An 18,660-nucleotide genomic window follows, 5' to 3' on the forward strand; every position below is an offset into this window, starting at 1 on the left:
CAAACCTAGTGCTGCTGTGTATTTTTAGCAGCCTTTCTAGAAGTTATTGTTTTTGAAGATCCCTGCGCGGTTCAGGGTGTTTGTTATGAGGAATGAGTGTTTTTGTTAATGAATCCTAACTCCTCTTTTTCTCTTTTTCTCTCTACCTCTCTCGCTCTCTCTCTCATTCTCTCTCTCATCTAGACATGGAACACGGTGTGCTGGTGAGGTTGCTGCGGCCGCCAACAACGATGTTTGTGGGGTGGGCGTGGCCTACAACGCCAAAATTGGAGGTGATTGAGGCATGCTCTGCCAATAGCTAATTGTGATTGGTTGACTAGGGTCTGCTGTCAGTTGAACCGGAGTCAATTTCAGTAGAGCACATCATAGCGATCTCTATACTTGCTAGTTGCCACTTCTGAATATTTACCAACTTTTGTCTCTAATCTTTCGTCAAAACCAAGTCATTTAAACAGTCTAATGGACTTTATCAAGCAACTGTCTGGCCTTTACCAACTTGTGTCCCTAAGCACTCTATCAAAAACAAGCAGCCAACAGTGGAGCATTGAGAGCAGTCCCCAGCAGTCAGCCATAACTCTCCTACTCCTCCTAGCATGCATCTCCTGGTCTAGCAGCTCAGTGTGTGTTTGTGTTCTCCTGCTGGGCCGTTCCTAATTACTGTGCAGTGATTAGCATTTAGTGGCTGCGTTGACCCCACCCCCAAACACACACACACAGCTCACAGCTTTTAGATAGGAGCCAGTGAACACAGCTGGAGGGAAAGTAACCCAGCAGTGTCTCTCTTCTAACCTCCTGCCCATTTTTAAAATGTTATTTAACTAGGCAAGTCAGTTAAGAACAAATTCTTATTCACAATGATGGTCTAGGAACAGTGGGTTAACTGCCTTGTTGTTTTTTTACCTTTATTTAACTAGGCAAGTCAGTTAAGAACAAATTCTTATTTTCAATGACGGCCTAGGAAGAGTGGGTGCACTCATGCATCTGTTCAGGGGCAGAACGACAGATTTGTACCTTGTCAGCTCGGGGATTTGAACTTGAAACCTTTCGGTTACTAGTCCAACTCTCTAACCACTAGACTACCCTGCCGCCCCATGACACTAATGATTATGATGATGATTGTTATAGCGGCATTAATGTGATAGCTACTGCAGGATTCAAGACATTACCATTCATATTTACCTGAAATCAGACCCCAATTCATCTTTCAAACGCCATCTTGCTTTTATCCAGACTGATTGCTCCATACACACGCAATCAATTTGCGTCTCTCTGCAGGGCCTGTGTTTTTCTAATTTAATTATTTTTTATTTTTTTCACCTTTATTTAACCAGGTAGGTTTTCTAGAGTGTGTAATTTAAGTCTTTGGTTTATCATCTGTCTCTGAGATACAGCAGATAACCTGTGGTTAGCTAGTCAGGTACCATTGCAGTATAGGACTTATTTGACGATGGCTCATTTCACGCCTTCTGCTACCATTACTGTTCAGAACACTGATCTGAGACGGTCCACATCAAAGCTGCAGACAGGCCCCTGTCACAAAGAGCAAGTTTTTCCATCCCAAGATCTTAAATAAAACAATTACTATAGTAAGTGCTAGGTAAGTAACGATTCACCGATATGCATCCTCTAGTTCAAATATATAAGTTATGAGTGCATCAGTCTGCGGGTACTCCAAACCGATCCAAATGCATGAGCATGCATCGGTCAGAAAATCGATTCAAACATTACAAATCACCGTTTCACAAATGTTTATTGCTCAAATTACTTGCTTTCTACCTTCCAAAAATACCTCTCATCTTTTGTGACAACTGCGTCCTCTCCTTCAGTGTCGAACTAAGCATGTAATTATGTTGACAGTCATTAATCTGCAAGTCATTTGGCATGCCAAACAACCCGAGGCAATATCAGTAGCGTAGTCAAACTGTGCGCGCTGGCCAAGGAGAGGTAGGCCTATTCCTGATCTGGCACATCTGCGCTTCAGCATTCAAATGTTTGTAAAATGGGTTGCTCAATATTAGGCTTTATTAGTTGAGTGACAACCAATGTAATTTGCTAAGTTATTTTTATCAAATGCTCTGTTGAAAACAGAACAACAGCAAAGGACCTTGTGAAGATGCTGGAGGAAACAGGTACAAAAGTATTTATATCCACAGTTAAATGATTCCTATATCGATATAACCTGAAAGGCTGCTCAGCAAGGAAGAAGCCACTGCTCCAAAACCGCCATAAAAAAGCCTGACTACGGTTTGCAAATGCACATGGGGTCAAAGATCATACTTTTTGGTCTGATGAAACAAAAATAGAACTGTTTGGTCGTAATGACCATCGTTATGTTTGGAGGAAGAAGAGGGAGGCTTGCAAACCGAAGAACACCATCCCAACCGTGAGGCACGGGAGTGGCAGAATCATGTTGTGGGGGTGCTTTGCTGCAGGAGGGACTGGTGCACTTCACAAAATAGATGGCATCATGAGGTCGGAAAATTGTGGGTATATTGAAGCAACATCTCAAGACATCAGTTAAAGCTTGGTCGCAAATGGGTCTTCCAAATGGACAATGACCCCAAGCATACTTCCAAAGTTGTGGCAAAATGTCTTAAGGACAACAAAGTCAAGGTATTGGAGTGGCCATCACAAAGCCCTGACCTCAATCTTATAGAACATTTGTGGGCAGAAATGAAAAGGTTTGTGCGAGCAAGGAGGCTTACAAACCTGACTCAGTTACACCAGTTCTGTCAGGAGGAATGGGCCAAAATTCACCCAACTTATTGTGGGAAGCTTGTGGAAGGCTACCCAAAACATTTGACCCAAGTTAAACAATTTAAAGGCAATGCTACCAAATACTTTTTGAGTGTATGTAAACGTCTGACCCACTGGGAATGTGATGAAAGAAATAAAAACTGAAATATGTAATTCTCTCTACTATTATTCTGACATTTTACATTCTTAAAATAAAGTGGTGATCCTAAGTGACCTAAGACTGGGAATTTTTACTAGGATTAAATGTCAGGAATTGTGAAAACTGAGTTTGAATGCATTTGGCTAAAGTGTATGTAAACTTCCGACTTCAACTGGATGTGGCTTGTCAAGCACATCTTTACCCCTGAACTTAAGCTTGCCATAACAAAGGGGTAGAATACTTATTGACTAAAGACATTTCAGCTTTTCATTTTTAATTCATTTGTAACATTTCTAAAAACATATTTCCACTTTTGCACCTTGGTATTGTGTGTAGGCCAGTAACACAATCTCAATTTAATACATTTTAAATTCAGGCTGTAATACAACAAAATGTGGAAACTTCAAGGGGTGTGACTACTTTCTGAAGGCACTGCATCTAGATTCGAATCGTCTTGAAAGGGTAAGATGCACATCCCTAGTAAGTGCCTATTGAGTGTCAATTAAAGTACAGGGTTGATGATTTCATCTTAAATAAGCCATGAATCCCCCTGTGACAGGGGGAATGGAAGCTTAATATGTGCAGCAGGTAGGGGCTATTGAATGCAATATATTGTTAAAACATTTCTAGCCTGCTTCCTGCCACAAATCACCAGGAAATGGACAAAAACACCTGCTTTTACGCTATGTTTTGACTATAAGATGTTCAATATTTCTTTTGAAAAAAAATATTTAAAAATTAATAGTTTCACCATATTAAAACGAGAGTTCACGTAAATGAATCACTAATCACATTAAATAAATAATAATCTTCAGAAATGATATTGCCAAAGCAACAAAGGCTTTACGATGATGGTGAAAACTTGGAGACATTTTGCAGTTAAAATCTTCCTAGAAGTCACAGTGGATACAGAGGGACATGTCAAAATGCATAATTTTGCCAATTTAGCAAGTCTTTATTCATATACAAATTTGGATTTTTTGAATTCTCTATGTGGTCTATATTAAAGGGCACTTTAATTAATATAACTGGCTTTTAAAATTCAATATTGGTGCACAATTTCTACTTAAAAAAAGAAGGCACTCATTTCAATGAATGACCCTGCTACTGGGCCAGTTGGTTTCCCTCAGGTCACAGACACTGTTTAAGGCACCGTAAAAACCCTCCCGCACTTGTTCGTCAGAAGGAATGTTCTGCCGATCTTGTGTTGTTTGTGAGATGTATGTTTTCCTACCTGGTTGTTTAATGAGAAGGAGAATGTATTGACTCTTGTTTTAATGGCCAGCTGTGCTTTTTTATAGCTACAACAGTAAAAAGTGTGTGCGTGTGAGTAAGTGAGCACACTTCTGCATGCTTGTGTCTGAGAGTACAATTGCTCATCACATCTGACAGAGTGACAGGCTCATAAGCCCTTTGTCTCCCCAGTGTGTTTGTCAATATGACAGCCAGACACAAAAGGCTTTGTATCCCAACTGCATCATGTTTATAGCACCCTACCTCTTCATCGCTCATGCTGTCTCTCTGACACAATGTTCCTCTGTCTCTCTCTTTCTGTCACCTCTCTTTCTCCCTTTGTCTCACCCTACCTGTCTATCTACTTTATTTTACCTCTGATTTCACCTGTCTCTCTCTCTCGATCTGTGTACTGACCTTGCGTGTGTGTTCAGGTGTGCGTATGCTGGATGGAGAAGTGACAGATGTGGTGGAGGCCCACTCCCTCAGCCTCAACTCGCAGCACATCCACATCTACAGCGCCAGCTGGGGCCCAGAGGATGATGGGAAGACGGTAGACGGCCCCGCCAAGCTGGCCAAGGAGGCATTCCTCCGAGGAGTCACTGAGGTCAGTCAGTGGAGCTAATTCATTACTGGAGCACACATGGCTTATGATGCATACCTACCTAGGGTTGTTGCGATGACCTTGTTATTGCCACACCAGCATTCATGAGTCGTGACCGCAGAAATATTCTATGTGACCCCTGAGTCACGGTAATCTCCTTTTATGCACTCTGGGCATGCTTTGGTAGTACCCAACTTGCTAACGACCATTAGGTCGTTAATGGCCTGGTACTCAGGGCTCTATTGTCTCTCAACCGCTCTGACATCAATGCAAATGCAATCGAAATTCACATCAAACACTTATCATCAAAACAGTAGGCCTATCATACTTTTACAACTCACCTCACTGTGATGATCAATTTGAAGAAAGAAGTTCAACAGCAGGTTGAAACAGTGTAAAACATGGTTGTTGTGGATGTTGTTTCAAAGCCTAACACAACGAAATGGACAGCACTTTCTAAATTGATGATTAATTCAAGACTCCCATGAGCAGATTAGAGTTTATGAGCCTAAACCCCCCCCCCCCCCACCATTTTTTTTATAAATATAAAAAGTATGATTATGCCATTATATAGTACATAGCTGTACTGCATATTACACATGGCAGAAAAATATCAAACAAAACTGTTTTACGATGTCTTTGGTACATAGTTGGTCTAGCCTATACTCAAAAATTAAACAAATTCTAGTAATGGCCTTTGAGTGTGGACTGTATTATTATGCATATTGGATAGGCTGGTTACCTTATCCTACTCCAAAATGTCTATCCATTTTGTATAGTCCACGGCGAGGCTGTTGGTTCATTGATTGTGCAGGGCGGCTTACAGTTAGCCTACAATTAGTGAATTTGATTTTGAATAGCCTTTTTATATTTCATTGGGTGACACATTACCTTCAGCAGAATATCTTGCCACTATGCGTTTCCATCTCCTCCTCTTTCTGCTTTACTCCTTTATCAAGCGCGCAGATTAGTGAAATATGTTTAGGTGCGTAAATATGTTACTATCGATGTTGGAGAGGCCATGCATGGCATACAGAGATTGGACGGAATATCACCTGTTGGGCAACGAGAGCATGCTCCCCAAACAGTGGTTGATGCATGGAGTGAAATAAGTGTTATTATAATTATTTTTCAGCTGCTCATATTAAGAACATGCTCCACTATAAACCTGAAGTAGCCTACAAAACAGACCGATGGGAAACCGTGCAGCCTTCATTCGCTATTCCAGTGCATACAGATTTATTTTTTTCCCTGTTCCTGCCCGTTTCATAATGGGTCATTCTAAATCTAAACTATTTTGACATATTAGTAAAAACAAGATTAAATTGAGAGTAGTCTGATGGGTGAAAATATGATCACTGGATGAGAGAACAGCTGTGCAGCCTGAGGCAAGAAACGGAGCGCAAGCTTTTTTTTTCTACTTTCTCAAATCATCAATAGTCTATAGTCACATCGTGCAGCCCATATATGTTTTGATTTCTAAGACATTCTAAGGTTTGTATCATTCCAAGTTGCCAAATAACTCTAAATCTAGTTTATAGGACCTGTTTCAAATGACCACTTTTACGCTCAACATAGCCACTTCATATGCGCTCTCGCTCCATAATGGGAAAAATAGCCTTTCTATTTTATTCAGCTAAGTTAAATTATATTATTCTTATTATAAAATAAAATAGTGTCATGGGGACTTATAAGCATATCTTTTCAGCTAAATTAACAAACCTACAGCCTACGGTAGATAACATAGGCCAACTCATTATGTTCCTCTTAAATACTTTTTCTTCATATTATGTTTCTTTAGACCCGACCAAAATAAATAATGCATTTAATGTGATGGTGTATATGAAATGGTTCATTAGACTTTTTTCCAAATGTATACTGAACAAAAATATAAATGCAACACGCAACAATTTCAATGATTTTACTGAGTTAAAGTTCATATAAGGAAATCAGTCAATTGAAATAAATTAATTTGGCCCTAATCTATGAATTTCACATTACTGGGCAGTGGCGCAGCCATCCTCTTGGGAGCCAGACCCACCTACTGGGGAGCCAGTCCCAGCCAATTGGAATTAGTTTTTTCCCCACAAATGGGCGTTATTACAGACATACATACATACTCCTCAGTTTCATTAGCTGTCTGAGTGGCTGGTCTCAGACAATCCCGCAGGTGAAGAAGCCGGATGTGGAGGTCCTAGGCTGGCGTGGTTACATGTGGTCTGTGGTTGTGAGGTCAGTTGGACGTACTGCCAATTTCTCTAATATAACATTGGAGGCGGCTTATGGGATGAAATTAACTTTCAAATCTCTGGCAACAGCTCTGGTGGACATTCCTGCCGTCAGCATGCCAAACTTGAGAGATCTGTGGCAGTGTTGTGTGACAAAACTGCACATTTTATCTCACTGTTCCTAGGCCGTCATTGAAAATAAGAATTTGTTCTTAAATAAAGGTTCAAAAATAAAAAAGTTGAGTGCAGCGACACTTCCCATTCAACCTGACAAAGCTTGAGAGGATCTGCAGAGGAACTCCCCAAATACAGTTGTGCAAAGCCTGTAGCGTCATAACCATGAAGACTCAAGGCTGTAATCGCTGCCATAGGTACTTCAACAATGTCCCGAGTGAAGGGTCTGAATGTGACATTTTTTGTTTTTTTTGTTTTACATTTTCTTTACTTGTTTTTTTGCTTTGTGATTATGGGGTATTGTGTATAGAATGATGAGGGGAGAAAATAAGGCTGTAACGTAACAAAAATGTAAAATGTCAAGGGGTCTGAACTTTCTGTCTTACTTTCTGAATGCGCTGTAGCTTCCTCACTTATTCCATATTTCTCATGTTATTCTTTATTAGTTTAGTATAATATTTTGATATTAAATACTGCACTGTTGGGTGGGGCTTGAAAGTTAAGCATTTCACTGTACATGTCCATGTGACAAATAAAAGTTGAAAGTTGAACTTGAACTCTGGGTTTCAAAGTGCGAGCAGCGCAAGTGATTTAGGCTAAACAAGGAGGTGAGTTCGGGATATCGGAAAGTATGCATCTTGAAATAGTTTTCACATAACTTTATATATCTGAACTCAGAATCAATTGGGCTACCCAAAAATAAAATTGGCACTGTGATACAACATTTATTTTGATTGACGATTTTCGGAATTTTAATACAGCTATGGCAGGCTCTCTCTCTACCCACGCCCCTTTCAAGTCCTATTTTGTTGCACAGTGTTTCCAGTCTTTATATGCAGTAGCAATTGAGCCTGGGGATGAGTTTACAGAACACCCAATGCATTACCCATGTCATTCAGATCTCGTGTAATCCCAGCCTACACACACACGCACACCCTCTGGCAAAGATTTCCAGCTGGCAGGCAGACGCTGGAATAAGTTTGAGTGACAGAGTTAGGGCTTTGCATAGGCGCTTTGTTGTGACTTTTGTGGGACTACATTTTAAAAATTATTGAACTTAAAATAACATTATTAACCGGTTCCCATGCTTTAAAAATATGTTCTGTTCCGGAACAGTATAGATCACTTTAAGTTCGGGTTCTGTTCCTCAAATCATTTTGTTATTTTTCAGTTCTGTTCCCTGAACCGGTTCCAACCCTTGGTGCAGACTCTAGCGCAGTGGAAGTTTCTACTTATTGTTCACCCGTCTTGGAATACCTGATGATCAAATACCGACCCTTCTACCTCCCGAGAGGTAGAAGGGTTGGGTAGAAGGGTTTTCTTTGTTATCGTGACTGCTGAATATATTCCACCTCAGGACAACAACAACAAGCTGGCACTTAATGAATTGTACGAGGCAATAAGCAAGCAGGAAACCATTCACCCAGAGTCTGCTTTTATTTTTGCTGGCAATTTTAATTCCACGTTACTAAGACACGTGATGCCCACCCGTAGCACGTGCTCCAGCAGGTATATTGCACTGATCATCCCCAAAGCTAACACTTCCTTTGGCCGCCTTCCAGTTCTCTGCTGCCAATGACTGGAACGAATTTTAAAAATCTCTGAAGCTGGAGTCTTATACTCTAACTTTAAGCATCAGCTGTCTGAGCTGCTTACCGATCACTGCCTTGCTTTATCTTGGCCAGGTCACAGTTGTAAATGAGAACTTGTTCTCAACTGGCCTACCTTGTTAAATAAAGGTGAAATAAATAAATAAATAAAAACGTATCAACACATCTCCCTCTCCACTGGGGCTGATAAAGTCCTAGACCACTGTTACTCAACCCACAAACAAGCATACAAGACCCTCCCCCGTCCCTCCTTTGGCAAATCAGATCATGTCTCTATACTCCTGCATCCTGCTTACAGGTTCAGAGGCTATGTTGCAGGACTGCTTTGCTAGCGCTGACTGGAATATGTGTTTCCTGCTGATACCATCGACGCGCTAACCACCTCCGTCTCGTGCTTCATCAGGAAATACATTGCAGACGTTGTCCCCACAGTGAAGATTCACTGCTTCCCCAATCAAAAGCACTGGATTAACACTGACATATGCGCTAAACTAAAGGACAGAGCTACCGCACACAAGGCTATTGCAGCCAACCACGAGCCTATGGCTAAGGACACGAACACGTACAAGAAGTCCCGCTACGACCTCCACAGAGCCATCAAACAGGCAAAATAACAATATAGGAACGAGTTGGAATCCTATTATACCGGCCCCGATGCTCGACGCGTGTGGCAAGGGCTACGGTCCATTATGGATTACAAAGGTAGACCTAGCCATGATGCCTCCCTACCAGTCGAACGCAATACATTTATTCGAGCTGTGCACGAGGGCCCCTACCGTCCCTACCGTTTTTAATCTGGTCAACACTCTCCAAGGCCACGGGGTTATACGGTATTCCAGGGCGCATTCTTAGAGCATGCACAGACCAGCTGGCAGGCATCTTCACGGTAATTTTCAATCTCTCATTGCCCCAGTCTGTAATCCCTACTTGTTTTACGCTGAGCAGCATCATTCCTGTGCCCAAGAACACATCATCTCCATCATCCCAGACACTCTGGACCCACTTCAATTTGCATACCGCCCCAACAGATCAACTGACAATGCACTCCACACTACCCTCTCACACGTGGACAAGAGGAATACCTACACTACCGTTCAAAAGTTTGGGGTCACTTAAAAATGTCCTTGTTTTTGAAAGAAAAGCACATTTTTTGTCCATTAAAATAACATCAAATTGATCATAAATACAGTGTAGACATTGTTAATGTTGTAAATGACTGTTGTAGCTGGAAACGGCAGATTTTTTATAGAATATCTACATAGGGGTACAGAGGCCCATTATCAGCAACTATCTGTGTTCTAATGGCACGTTGTGTTAGCTAATCCAAGTTTATAATTTAAAAGGCTAATTGATCATTAGAAAACCCTTTTGCAATTATGTCAGCACAGCTGAAAACTGTTGTGCTGATTTAAAGAAGCAATAAAACTGGCCTTCTTTAGACCAGTTGAGTGTCTGGAGCATCAGCATTTGTGGGTTCTATTACAGGTTCAAAATGGCCAGAAACAAATAACTTTCTTCTGAAACTTGTCAGTCTATTTTTGTTCTGAGAAATGAAGGCTATTCCATGCGAGACATTGCCAAGAAACTGAAGATCTGGTACAACGCTGTGTACTACTCCATTCACAGAATAGCGCAAACTGTCTCTAACCAGAATAGAAAGAGTAGTGGGAGGCCTCCAGAGCACAACTGAGCAAGAGGACAAGTACATTAGTGTCTAGTTTGAGAAACAGACGCCTCAGAAGTCCTTAACTGTCAGCTTCATTAAATAGTACCCTCAAAACACCAGTCTCAACATCAACAGTGAAGAGGCCACTCCGGGATGCTGGCCTTATTGATTAGATGTATTACTCCCTTACTCTGCTGTCCATTGATTATTGACTGCCATTACCATTAGTATTTACCTATTTATCCTGCTACTGGTCACAATTACTCATATTTACATGTATATATTACCACTAGTATATTACCACTTAGTGAAGAAAACATTAGGAACACCTGCTCTTTCCATTACATAGATTGATCAGGTGAATCCAGGTCATGTGTGCCAGAGGGTGAATGGGCAAGACAAAATATTTAAGTGCCTTTTGAACGGGGTATGGTAGTAGGTGCCTGGCGCACCGGTTTGAGTGTGTCAAGGTCTGCAACGCTACTCGTTTTTCACACTCAACAGTTTCCCATGTGTATCAAGAATGGTCCACCACCAACATGACACAACTGTGGCATTGGAGTCAACATGATCCAGCATGTTGATGCTTCCAAAACCAGCATGCTTTCAACACCTTGTAGAGTCCATGCCTCTGAGGGCAAAAGGGGGTACAACTCAATAATAGGGAGGTGTCAGTGTATATTCCTGCTACCAGTCACCTTTCAGCCCTGTTTACATGCATATCCTACTACCAGTCACCTTTCAGCCCTGTTTACATGCATATCCTTCTATTAGTCACCTTTCATCCCTGTTTACATGCATATCCTACTACCATTCACCTTTCAGCCATGTTTACATGTATATCCTACTACCAGTCACCTTTCAGCCCTGTTTACATGTATATCCTTCTACCAGTCACCTTTCAGCCCTGTTTACATGTATATCCTTCTACTAGTCACCTTTCAGCCATGTTTACATGCATATCCTTCTACTAGTCACCTTTCAGCCCTGTTTACATGTATATCCTTCTACCAGTCACATTTCAGCCCTGTTTACATGCATATCCTTCTACTAGTCACCTTTCAGCCCTGTTTAAATGTATATCCTTCTACTAGTCACTTTTTATGTATAAACCCTCTTCAACCATTCCAGTACCCCTGCACATTGAATAAAAAATAAGGTACTGGCACTGACCTGTATATACTTGCATTATCGTGTTTCTTTAACTCTCATCGTAGTTCTTGTGTGTTTTTATTTTTTTATACTATTTTCTATTATTTCTATTATTATTATTATTATCACTATTTTTGGGAAAGCTCTCAAGGTAAGAATTTCACTGCACTGTTTTACACCTTTTATTTATTTATTTTTCACCTTTATTTAACCAGGTAAGGTAGTTGAGAACAAGTTCTCATTTGCAACTGCGACCTGGCCAAGATAAAGCATAGCAGTTCGACACATACAACAACACAGAGTTACACATGGATGTAACAAAACATACAGTCAATAATACAGTAGAAAAAAAAGGGAAAAAAGTATATATACAGTGAGTGCAAATAAGGTCAAATAAGGGAGTTAAGGCAATAAATAGGCCATGGTGGCAAAGTAATTACAATATGGCAATTAAACACTGGAATGGTAGATGTGCAAAAGATGGATGTGCAAGTAGAGATACTGTGGTGCAAAAGGAGCAAAATAAATAAATACAGTATGGGAATGAGGTAGATAGATGGGCTGTATACAGATGGGCTATGAACAGGTGCAGTGATCTGTGAGCTGCTCTGACAGCTGGTTCTTAAAGCTAGTGAGGGAGATGGGAATCTCCAGCTTCAGTGATTTTTGCAGTTCGTTCCAGTCAGTGGCAGCAGAGAACTGGAAGGAAAGGCGACCAAAGGATGAATTGGCTTTGGGGGTGACCAGTGAGATATACCTGCTGGAGCGTGTGCTACGAGTAGGTGCTGCTATGGTGACCAGCGAGCTGAGATAGGGCGGGGCTTTACCTAGCAGAGACTTGTAGATAACCTGTAGCCAGTGGGTTTGGCAATGATCTGTTGAATAGCATGCATTTAGTTTTATTTGCGTTTTAAGAGCAGTTGGAGGCCACAGAAGGAGAGTTGTATGGCATTGAAGCTCATCTGGAGGTTAGTTAACACAGTGTTCAAAGAAGGGCCAGGAGTATACAGAATGGTGTCATCTGCGTAGAGGTGGATTAGAGAATCACCAGCAGCAAGAGCGACATCATTGATGTATACAGAGAAGAGAGTCGGCCCGAGAATTGAACCCTGTGGCACCCCCATAGAGACTGCCAGAGGTCCAGACAACAGGCCCTCCGATTTGACACACTGAGCTCTATCAGAGAAGTAGTTGGTGAACCAGGCGAGACAATCATTTGAGAAACCAAGGCTGTTGAGTCTGCCAATAAGAATGTGGTGATTGACAGAGTCGAAAGTCTTGGCCAGGTCGATGAATACAGCTGCACAGTAATGTCTCTTATCGATGGCGGTTATGATATCGTTAAGGACCTTGAGCGTGGCTGAGGTGCACCCATGACCAGATCGGAAACCAGATTTCATAGCGGAGAAGGTACGATGTGATTCAAAATGGTCAGTAATCTGTTTGTTTACTTGGCTTTCGAAGACCTTAGAGATGCAGGGTAGGATAGATATAGGTCTGTAGCAGTTTGGGTCTAGAGTGTCTCCCCCTTTGAAAAGGGGGATGACCGCGGCAGCTTTCCAATCTTTGGGAAAGAGAGGTTGAACAGGCTAGTAATAGGGTTTGCAACAATTTCGGCAGATAATTTAAGAAAGAGAGGGTCCAGATTGTCTAGCCCGGCTGATTTGTAGGAGTCCAGATTTTGCAGCTGTTTCAGAACATCAGCTATCTTGATATGGGTGAAGGATAAATGGTGGGGGCTTGGGCGGGTTGCTGTGGAGGGTGCCGGGCAGTTGACCGGGGTAGGGGTAGCCAGGTGGAAAGCATGGCCAGCCGTAGAGAAATGCTTATTGAAATTCTCAATTATAGTGGATTTGTCGGTTGTAACTGTTTCCTAGCCTCAGAGCAGTGGGTAGCTGGGATGAGGTGCTCTTATTCTCCATGGACTTTACAGTGTCCCAGAACCTTTTTGAGTTTGTACTGCAGGATGCAAATTTATGTTTAAAAAAGCTAGCCTTAGCTTTCCTAACTGCCTGTGTATATTGGTTATTAACTTCCCTGAAAAGTTGCATATCACGGGGCTATTCAATGCTAATGCAGAACGCCACAGGATGTTTTTGTGCTGGTCAAGGGCAGACAGGTCTGGAGGGAACCAAGGGCTATAGCTATTCCTGGTTCTACATTTTTTGAATGGGGCATGCCTATTTAAGATGGTGAGGAAGGCACTTTTAAAGAATAACCAGGCATCCTCTACTGTCGGGATGAGGCCAATGTCGTTCCAGGATACCCCGGCCAGGTCGATTAGAAAGGCCTGCTCGCAGAAGTGTTTCAGGGAGCGTTTGACAGTGATGAGGGGTGGTCGTTTGCTCGCAGACCCATTACGGATGCAGGCAATGAGGCAGTGATGGCTGAGATCTTGTTTGAAAACAGCAGAGGTGTATTTGTGGGGTGAGTTAGTTAGGATAATATCTACGAGGGTGCCCGTGTTTACGGATTTGGGGTTATATCTGGTAGGTTCATTGATAAATTGTGTGAGATTGAGGGCATCAACCTTAGATTGTAGGATGGCCGTGGTGTTAAACATGTCCCAGTTTAGGTCACCTAGCAGCACGAGCTCAGAAGATAGATGGGGGGCAATCAAATCACATATGGTGTCGAGGGCACAGCTGGGGGCAGAGGGTGGTCTATAGCAAGTGGCAACGGTGAGAGACTTGTTTCTGGAAAGGGTATTTTTTAGAAGTAGAAACTCAAATTGTTTGGGTACAGACCTGGATAGTAAGACAGAACTCCGCAGGCTATCTTTGCAGTAAATTGCAACACCGCCCCCTTTGGCAGTTCTATCTTGTCGGAAAATGTTATAGTTAGGAATGGAAATGTCAAGGTTTTTGGTGGTCTTCCTAAGCCAGGATTCAGACACGGCTAGGACATCCGGATTGGTGGAGTGTGCTAGGGCAGTGAATAAAACAAGGAGGAGGCTTCTAATGTTAACATGCATGAAACCAAGGCTTTTACGGTTGCAGAAGTCAACAAATGAGAGAGCCTGGGGGATGGGAGTGGAGGTAGACACTGCAGGGCCTGGAGTAACCTCTACATCACCAGAGGAACAGAGGAGGAGTAGGATAAGGGTACGGCTAAAAGCTAACAGAACTGGACTCCTAGTACGTTCAAAACAGAGAGTAAAAGGAGCAGATTTCTGGGCACGGTAGAATATATTCAAGGCATAATGTACAGACAAAGGTATAGTAGGATGTGAATACAGTGGGGGTAAACCTGTGCATATAGTGATAATGAAAGAGATATTGTCTCTAGAAATAGCATTTTAACCAGGTGATGTCACTGCGTGTCTGGGGGGTGGAACTAAATTGTTAGGCGAGGCATGTTGAGCAATGCTAGAGGCTCTACAGTGAAATAAAACAATAGTTACAAACCAGAACAGCAATCGACATGGCATGATGACGTTAGGGAAAGGCATGCTAGCGGCACGGGGCTAGCAGGCTAACAGAAAGGCCTTAGAGGGATGACGCGACGGAGGGAAGTCTGTTGTGGCCCCCTCGTGCAGTTACATCAGCGGACGGATCAGCAGGGCTCCGTGTGGTAAACCAGGCCAATTGGCAAAATATGTATAGTGCCACACAGGCCAATTGGCAAAAAATGTATAGTGGCCGAAGTAATATGTCCGAAGGGCCTCTTAAGCCAGCAGTCCAATGTGCTTTAGATAGCTAGCAGGCCGCAGATTAGCGGCTGTGCGTTCAGGGGTCGTTAGCTGCTATAATTCCAGGTGGAAAAAATATATATAAAAATATCATAATAAAAATGTTTTTTTTTTAAATAAAAAAAAATAGGTTCAGAGCTTGCGGTAGGAATCCGGAGATATCGAGAAGAATAAGTTCGACTAGCTTTGGTTTGAGTCACGCTGTACAGACTGGCGAGAGTTGTCCGGGATAAAGGTAGCGGATGACTGCTAGCAAAGGATAGCTGACTGCTAGCTAATGGCTTCTGAATGTATTCGATGGGCCTCGTAAGCTAACAGTCCGTTGTGCTCTAGACAGCTAGCATTCAGGGGACGTTAGCTGCGAAGGTCGGAAGGTGATTAGGTTCAGAGCTTGCGATAGGAATCCGGGGATATGGAGAGAAAAATAAGTCCGGTATGCTCTGGTTGAATTGCGTTGTACAAACTGGCGAGAGCTTTCCGAGCTAAAGGTTAGCTGATGACCGTTAGCTGGCTAGTTAGCTGGCTAGTTTATGTTGGAGATATTCCAGTAAGAGGCAAAGAAAAATATGTTAGAGAAAAAGCAGGTCCATACCACATTGGGTGAGGTGGGTTGCAGGAGAGTATTTTGAAGTAAGGGTTTAGAAAAATATAAAAAGATATGCGAAGAAAATATATAAAAATATATATACATGGGACACGACAAGACGAACGACTAATACATCTGACTGCTACGCCATCTTGGATTTCCGCAACACCTGTTGTGCACGTGGCCAATAAACGTTGAAACTTGAAACAAATCTGCAATGACAAATGGCAGAGGAGAATTGGGAGCAGAATCGCTGACACAGAGTTAGATTTAGATAGGAAGGGAATAGAGGATAGCCATCGCTGTAAGAATGTGGGGAGAGGGAGTTTCAATGTCAGAAATATGATTCATATAACATAAATCTCACATCTAACACTCCTAGGATAATGGCCCGATGGAAAGAAAAGAATAGCCTGCAGCAAAACAGGACATTTTCTGTTTTACTGAAAAGATTCCCATAATGATTTGAACTGGGGGATACCTGTTGATTTAGATGTAATCCATAAGAAAACAAAAAGCAATGCATCAGTAGAACCATGCTGAAAAGAGATGGTCTTCTTTTTAAGGTATCAGGACTGGTGAGCTGGAAGAGAGCAGGAGAGTCCCACTGAGTCACACGCTGGGACAAACCCTCTACAGGGGATAGGGATTGGGGAATAACATTCTCACAGCACTTCTTTAGATCCATAAAGACTGTGGGCGCATTCTCTAAGCAGTACTGTAATGCATGTGTGAGATACGATTTGTTTTGTTCATGTCGTTGGCACTCCCACGCCCACCTCCACTGTTTCTCATCTCAGTCTCAGCTGGAGTTGAGGCACAACACAGTGTGTGCCTATCTAGCCCCTCCTCCCCGTCATATCTCTTTCTTGCCCCTGCTCTTTTATGCAACCTCTTTCACATTTTCAATCAATCCCTCTGTTTCTCCATTAGGGATGAGCACGGATATCCGAACGGACATTAGTATTAGATTACTTAGTGGGCTTCCGAGAGGTGCAGCGGTCTAAGGCACTGCATCTCAGTGCAAGAGGTGTCACTACAGTCCCTGGTTCAAATCCAGGCTGTATCACATCTGGCCTTGATTGGGAGTCCCATGGGGCGGCGCACAATTGGCCCAGCGTTGTCTGAGTTTGGCTGGGGTAGGACGTCATTGTAAATAAGAATTTGTTCTTAATTGACTTGCCTAGTTAAATAAAGGTAACATTTTTTTTGGAGGGGGGGAGGTGATAGGCCTAATTTGATCATGGAAAAAGTGTTGTTATAAATTCAATTAGATTTTCCTTGTGACATTGTTACTTAAAGGATATACCATGACCTGTTACTTTTTGCGGAAAACTACGGAGAAAAGCAGCCTGTCCTGTGTTTACCTCTCCCAGGTGCATTTGCATCATTCTGGCTGGACAAGAGTCACTTTTTTTTAAATTGTGAATTTCGACTATCTGGATATGCGAAGAAATGTGATATTATTCGAAGAGTGAAATAATGTCAAATGCCCATTCGTATTCTGCATATTTGTTCAACTGTGCCGCTCTTGCTATATCCATATCTTTTTCATTGTTGAATGTTGTCTTTCTCCATCTCTATTGTTTTCCCTCTTCCTCTTCTCTCTCCCACTCTCCTTTCTCTCTGCACTCTCTATTTCTCTCCTTTCTCTCTGTACTCTCCATCTGAAGGATATTTTCTCCTCAGTTTGTAGCTCCTCTTATATATTTGGTTCTGAAAAGAAAAAGCTTCAAAGTGTATCTTTATTGTGATATGCCTGCATTTCCATTGTTATGATGGAATGGCCCAGTTGTGACTAATGGCCTCCTTATGGAGATGACAGAAGGAGAGAAGTTGGATATAAGTGTATTCAGTAGATAATATTATACTGTATCATCATGCAGCTGCTGCTCCTCCTACCAGTCCAGTACAATCATGCCCTCCCGAGTTGCGCAATGGTCTAAGGCACTGCGCCTCAGTGCTAGAGGCGTCACTACAGACCCTGGTTCGATTCCGGGCTGTATCACAACCGGCCGTGATTGGGACTCTCATAGGGCGGCGCACAATTGTTCCAGCGTCGTCTGCGTTATGGTTTGGCCGGGGTAGGCTGTCATTGTAAATAAGAATTTGTTATTAGTTAAATAAAGGTTAAATAAATAAATAGATATTGGAAAAACTGTCCACATTTAGTTTTCGTCAGCCAACAAGATGAGTAGGTACTACCGAACAGCAAAAGCATTAGCATATGTCAATCTACTATTCCCTATAGTACAAAAATAGACCTATTCTGCACGGGAAATAAATATTTCAAACAGTCTGGGACAGTTGTGGGATGCGATCGAACTAACTTCAGTGATGAAGTGATCATTTTTTTAACTGGCTTTTCCGCAGCAGTAGTCTACCATATAGTTCATGATGCATTAATAAGAGTTATGCCGGCAGCAGTGCAGTGTGTGTCAGAAAGAATAACAACAGCATATCACATCCAGTGAAAGGATGTCAAGGCTTTTACAGGATGGAGGGGTAAACATCCTTGTCTGGTGCAATATTTCACACTATCAGTCTCTCAACTGAAAACTCACACACATACAGATGCATGCACGCACACACACACAAACTCCATCTGCATCCATCTCTCCACATACACACACTTGAGCGTGCGTGTGTGTTATATCTATGCCTGCGTGCTATACTGTATGTCTGTCTGTATGTCTGTCTGTGCTATACTGTTTGTCTCTGTATGTCTGTCTGTGTGAGTCTGTGCTATACTGTATGTCTCTGTATGTCTGTCTGTGTGCTATACTGTATGTCTCTGTATGTCTGTCTGTGTGCTATACT

General features: G+C 42.2%; 1 protein-coding gene across 2 annotated transcripts in view; it reads left to right on the top strand.

Moving 5' to 3' along the window:
* The window catches only part of LOC139406663 (furin-like), a 160,369-nt gene that overhangs the window by 129,314 nt on the left and 12,395 nt on the right, over positions 1-18,660 (top strand). For both annotated transcript variants that reach the window (XM_071149521.1, XM_071149529.1), the window contains exons 7-8: positions 184-272; positions 4,564-4,736. In XM_071149521.1, the coding sequence (XP_071005622.1) occupies positions 184-272; positions 4,564-4,736 (262 nt within the window). The remainder of the gene's footprint in view (positions 1-183; positions 273-4,563; positions 4,737-18,660) is intronic.

The sequence above is a fragment of the Oncorhynchus clarkii genome, chromosome 1 (genome assembly GCF_045791955.1).
Source record: "Oncorhynchus clarkii lewisi isolate Uvic-CL-2024 chromosome 1, UVic_Ocla_1.0, whole genome shotgun sequence".
NCBI lineage: Eukaryota > Metazoa > Chordata > Actinopteri > Salmoniformes > Salmonidae > Oncorhynchus > Oncorhynchus clarkii.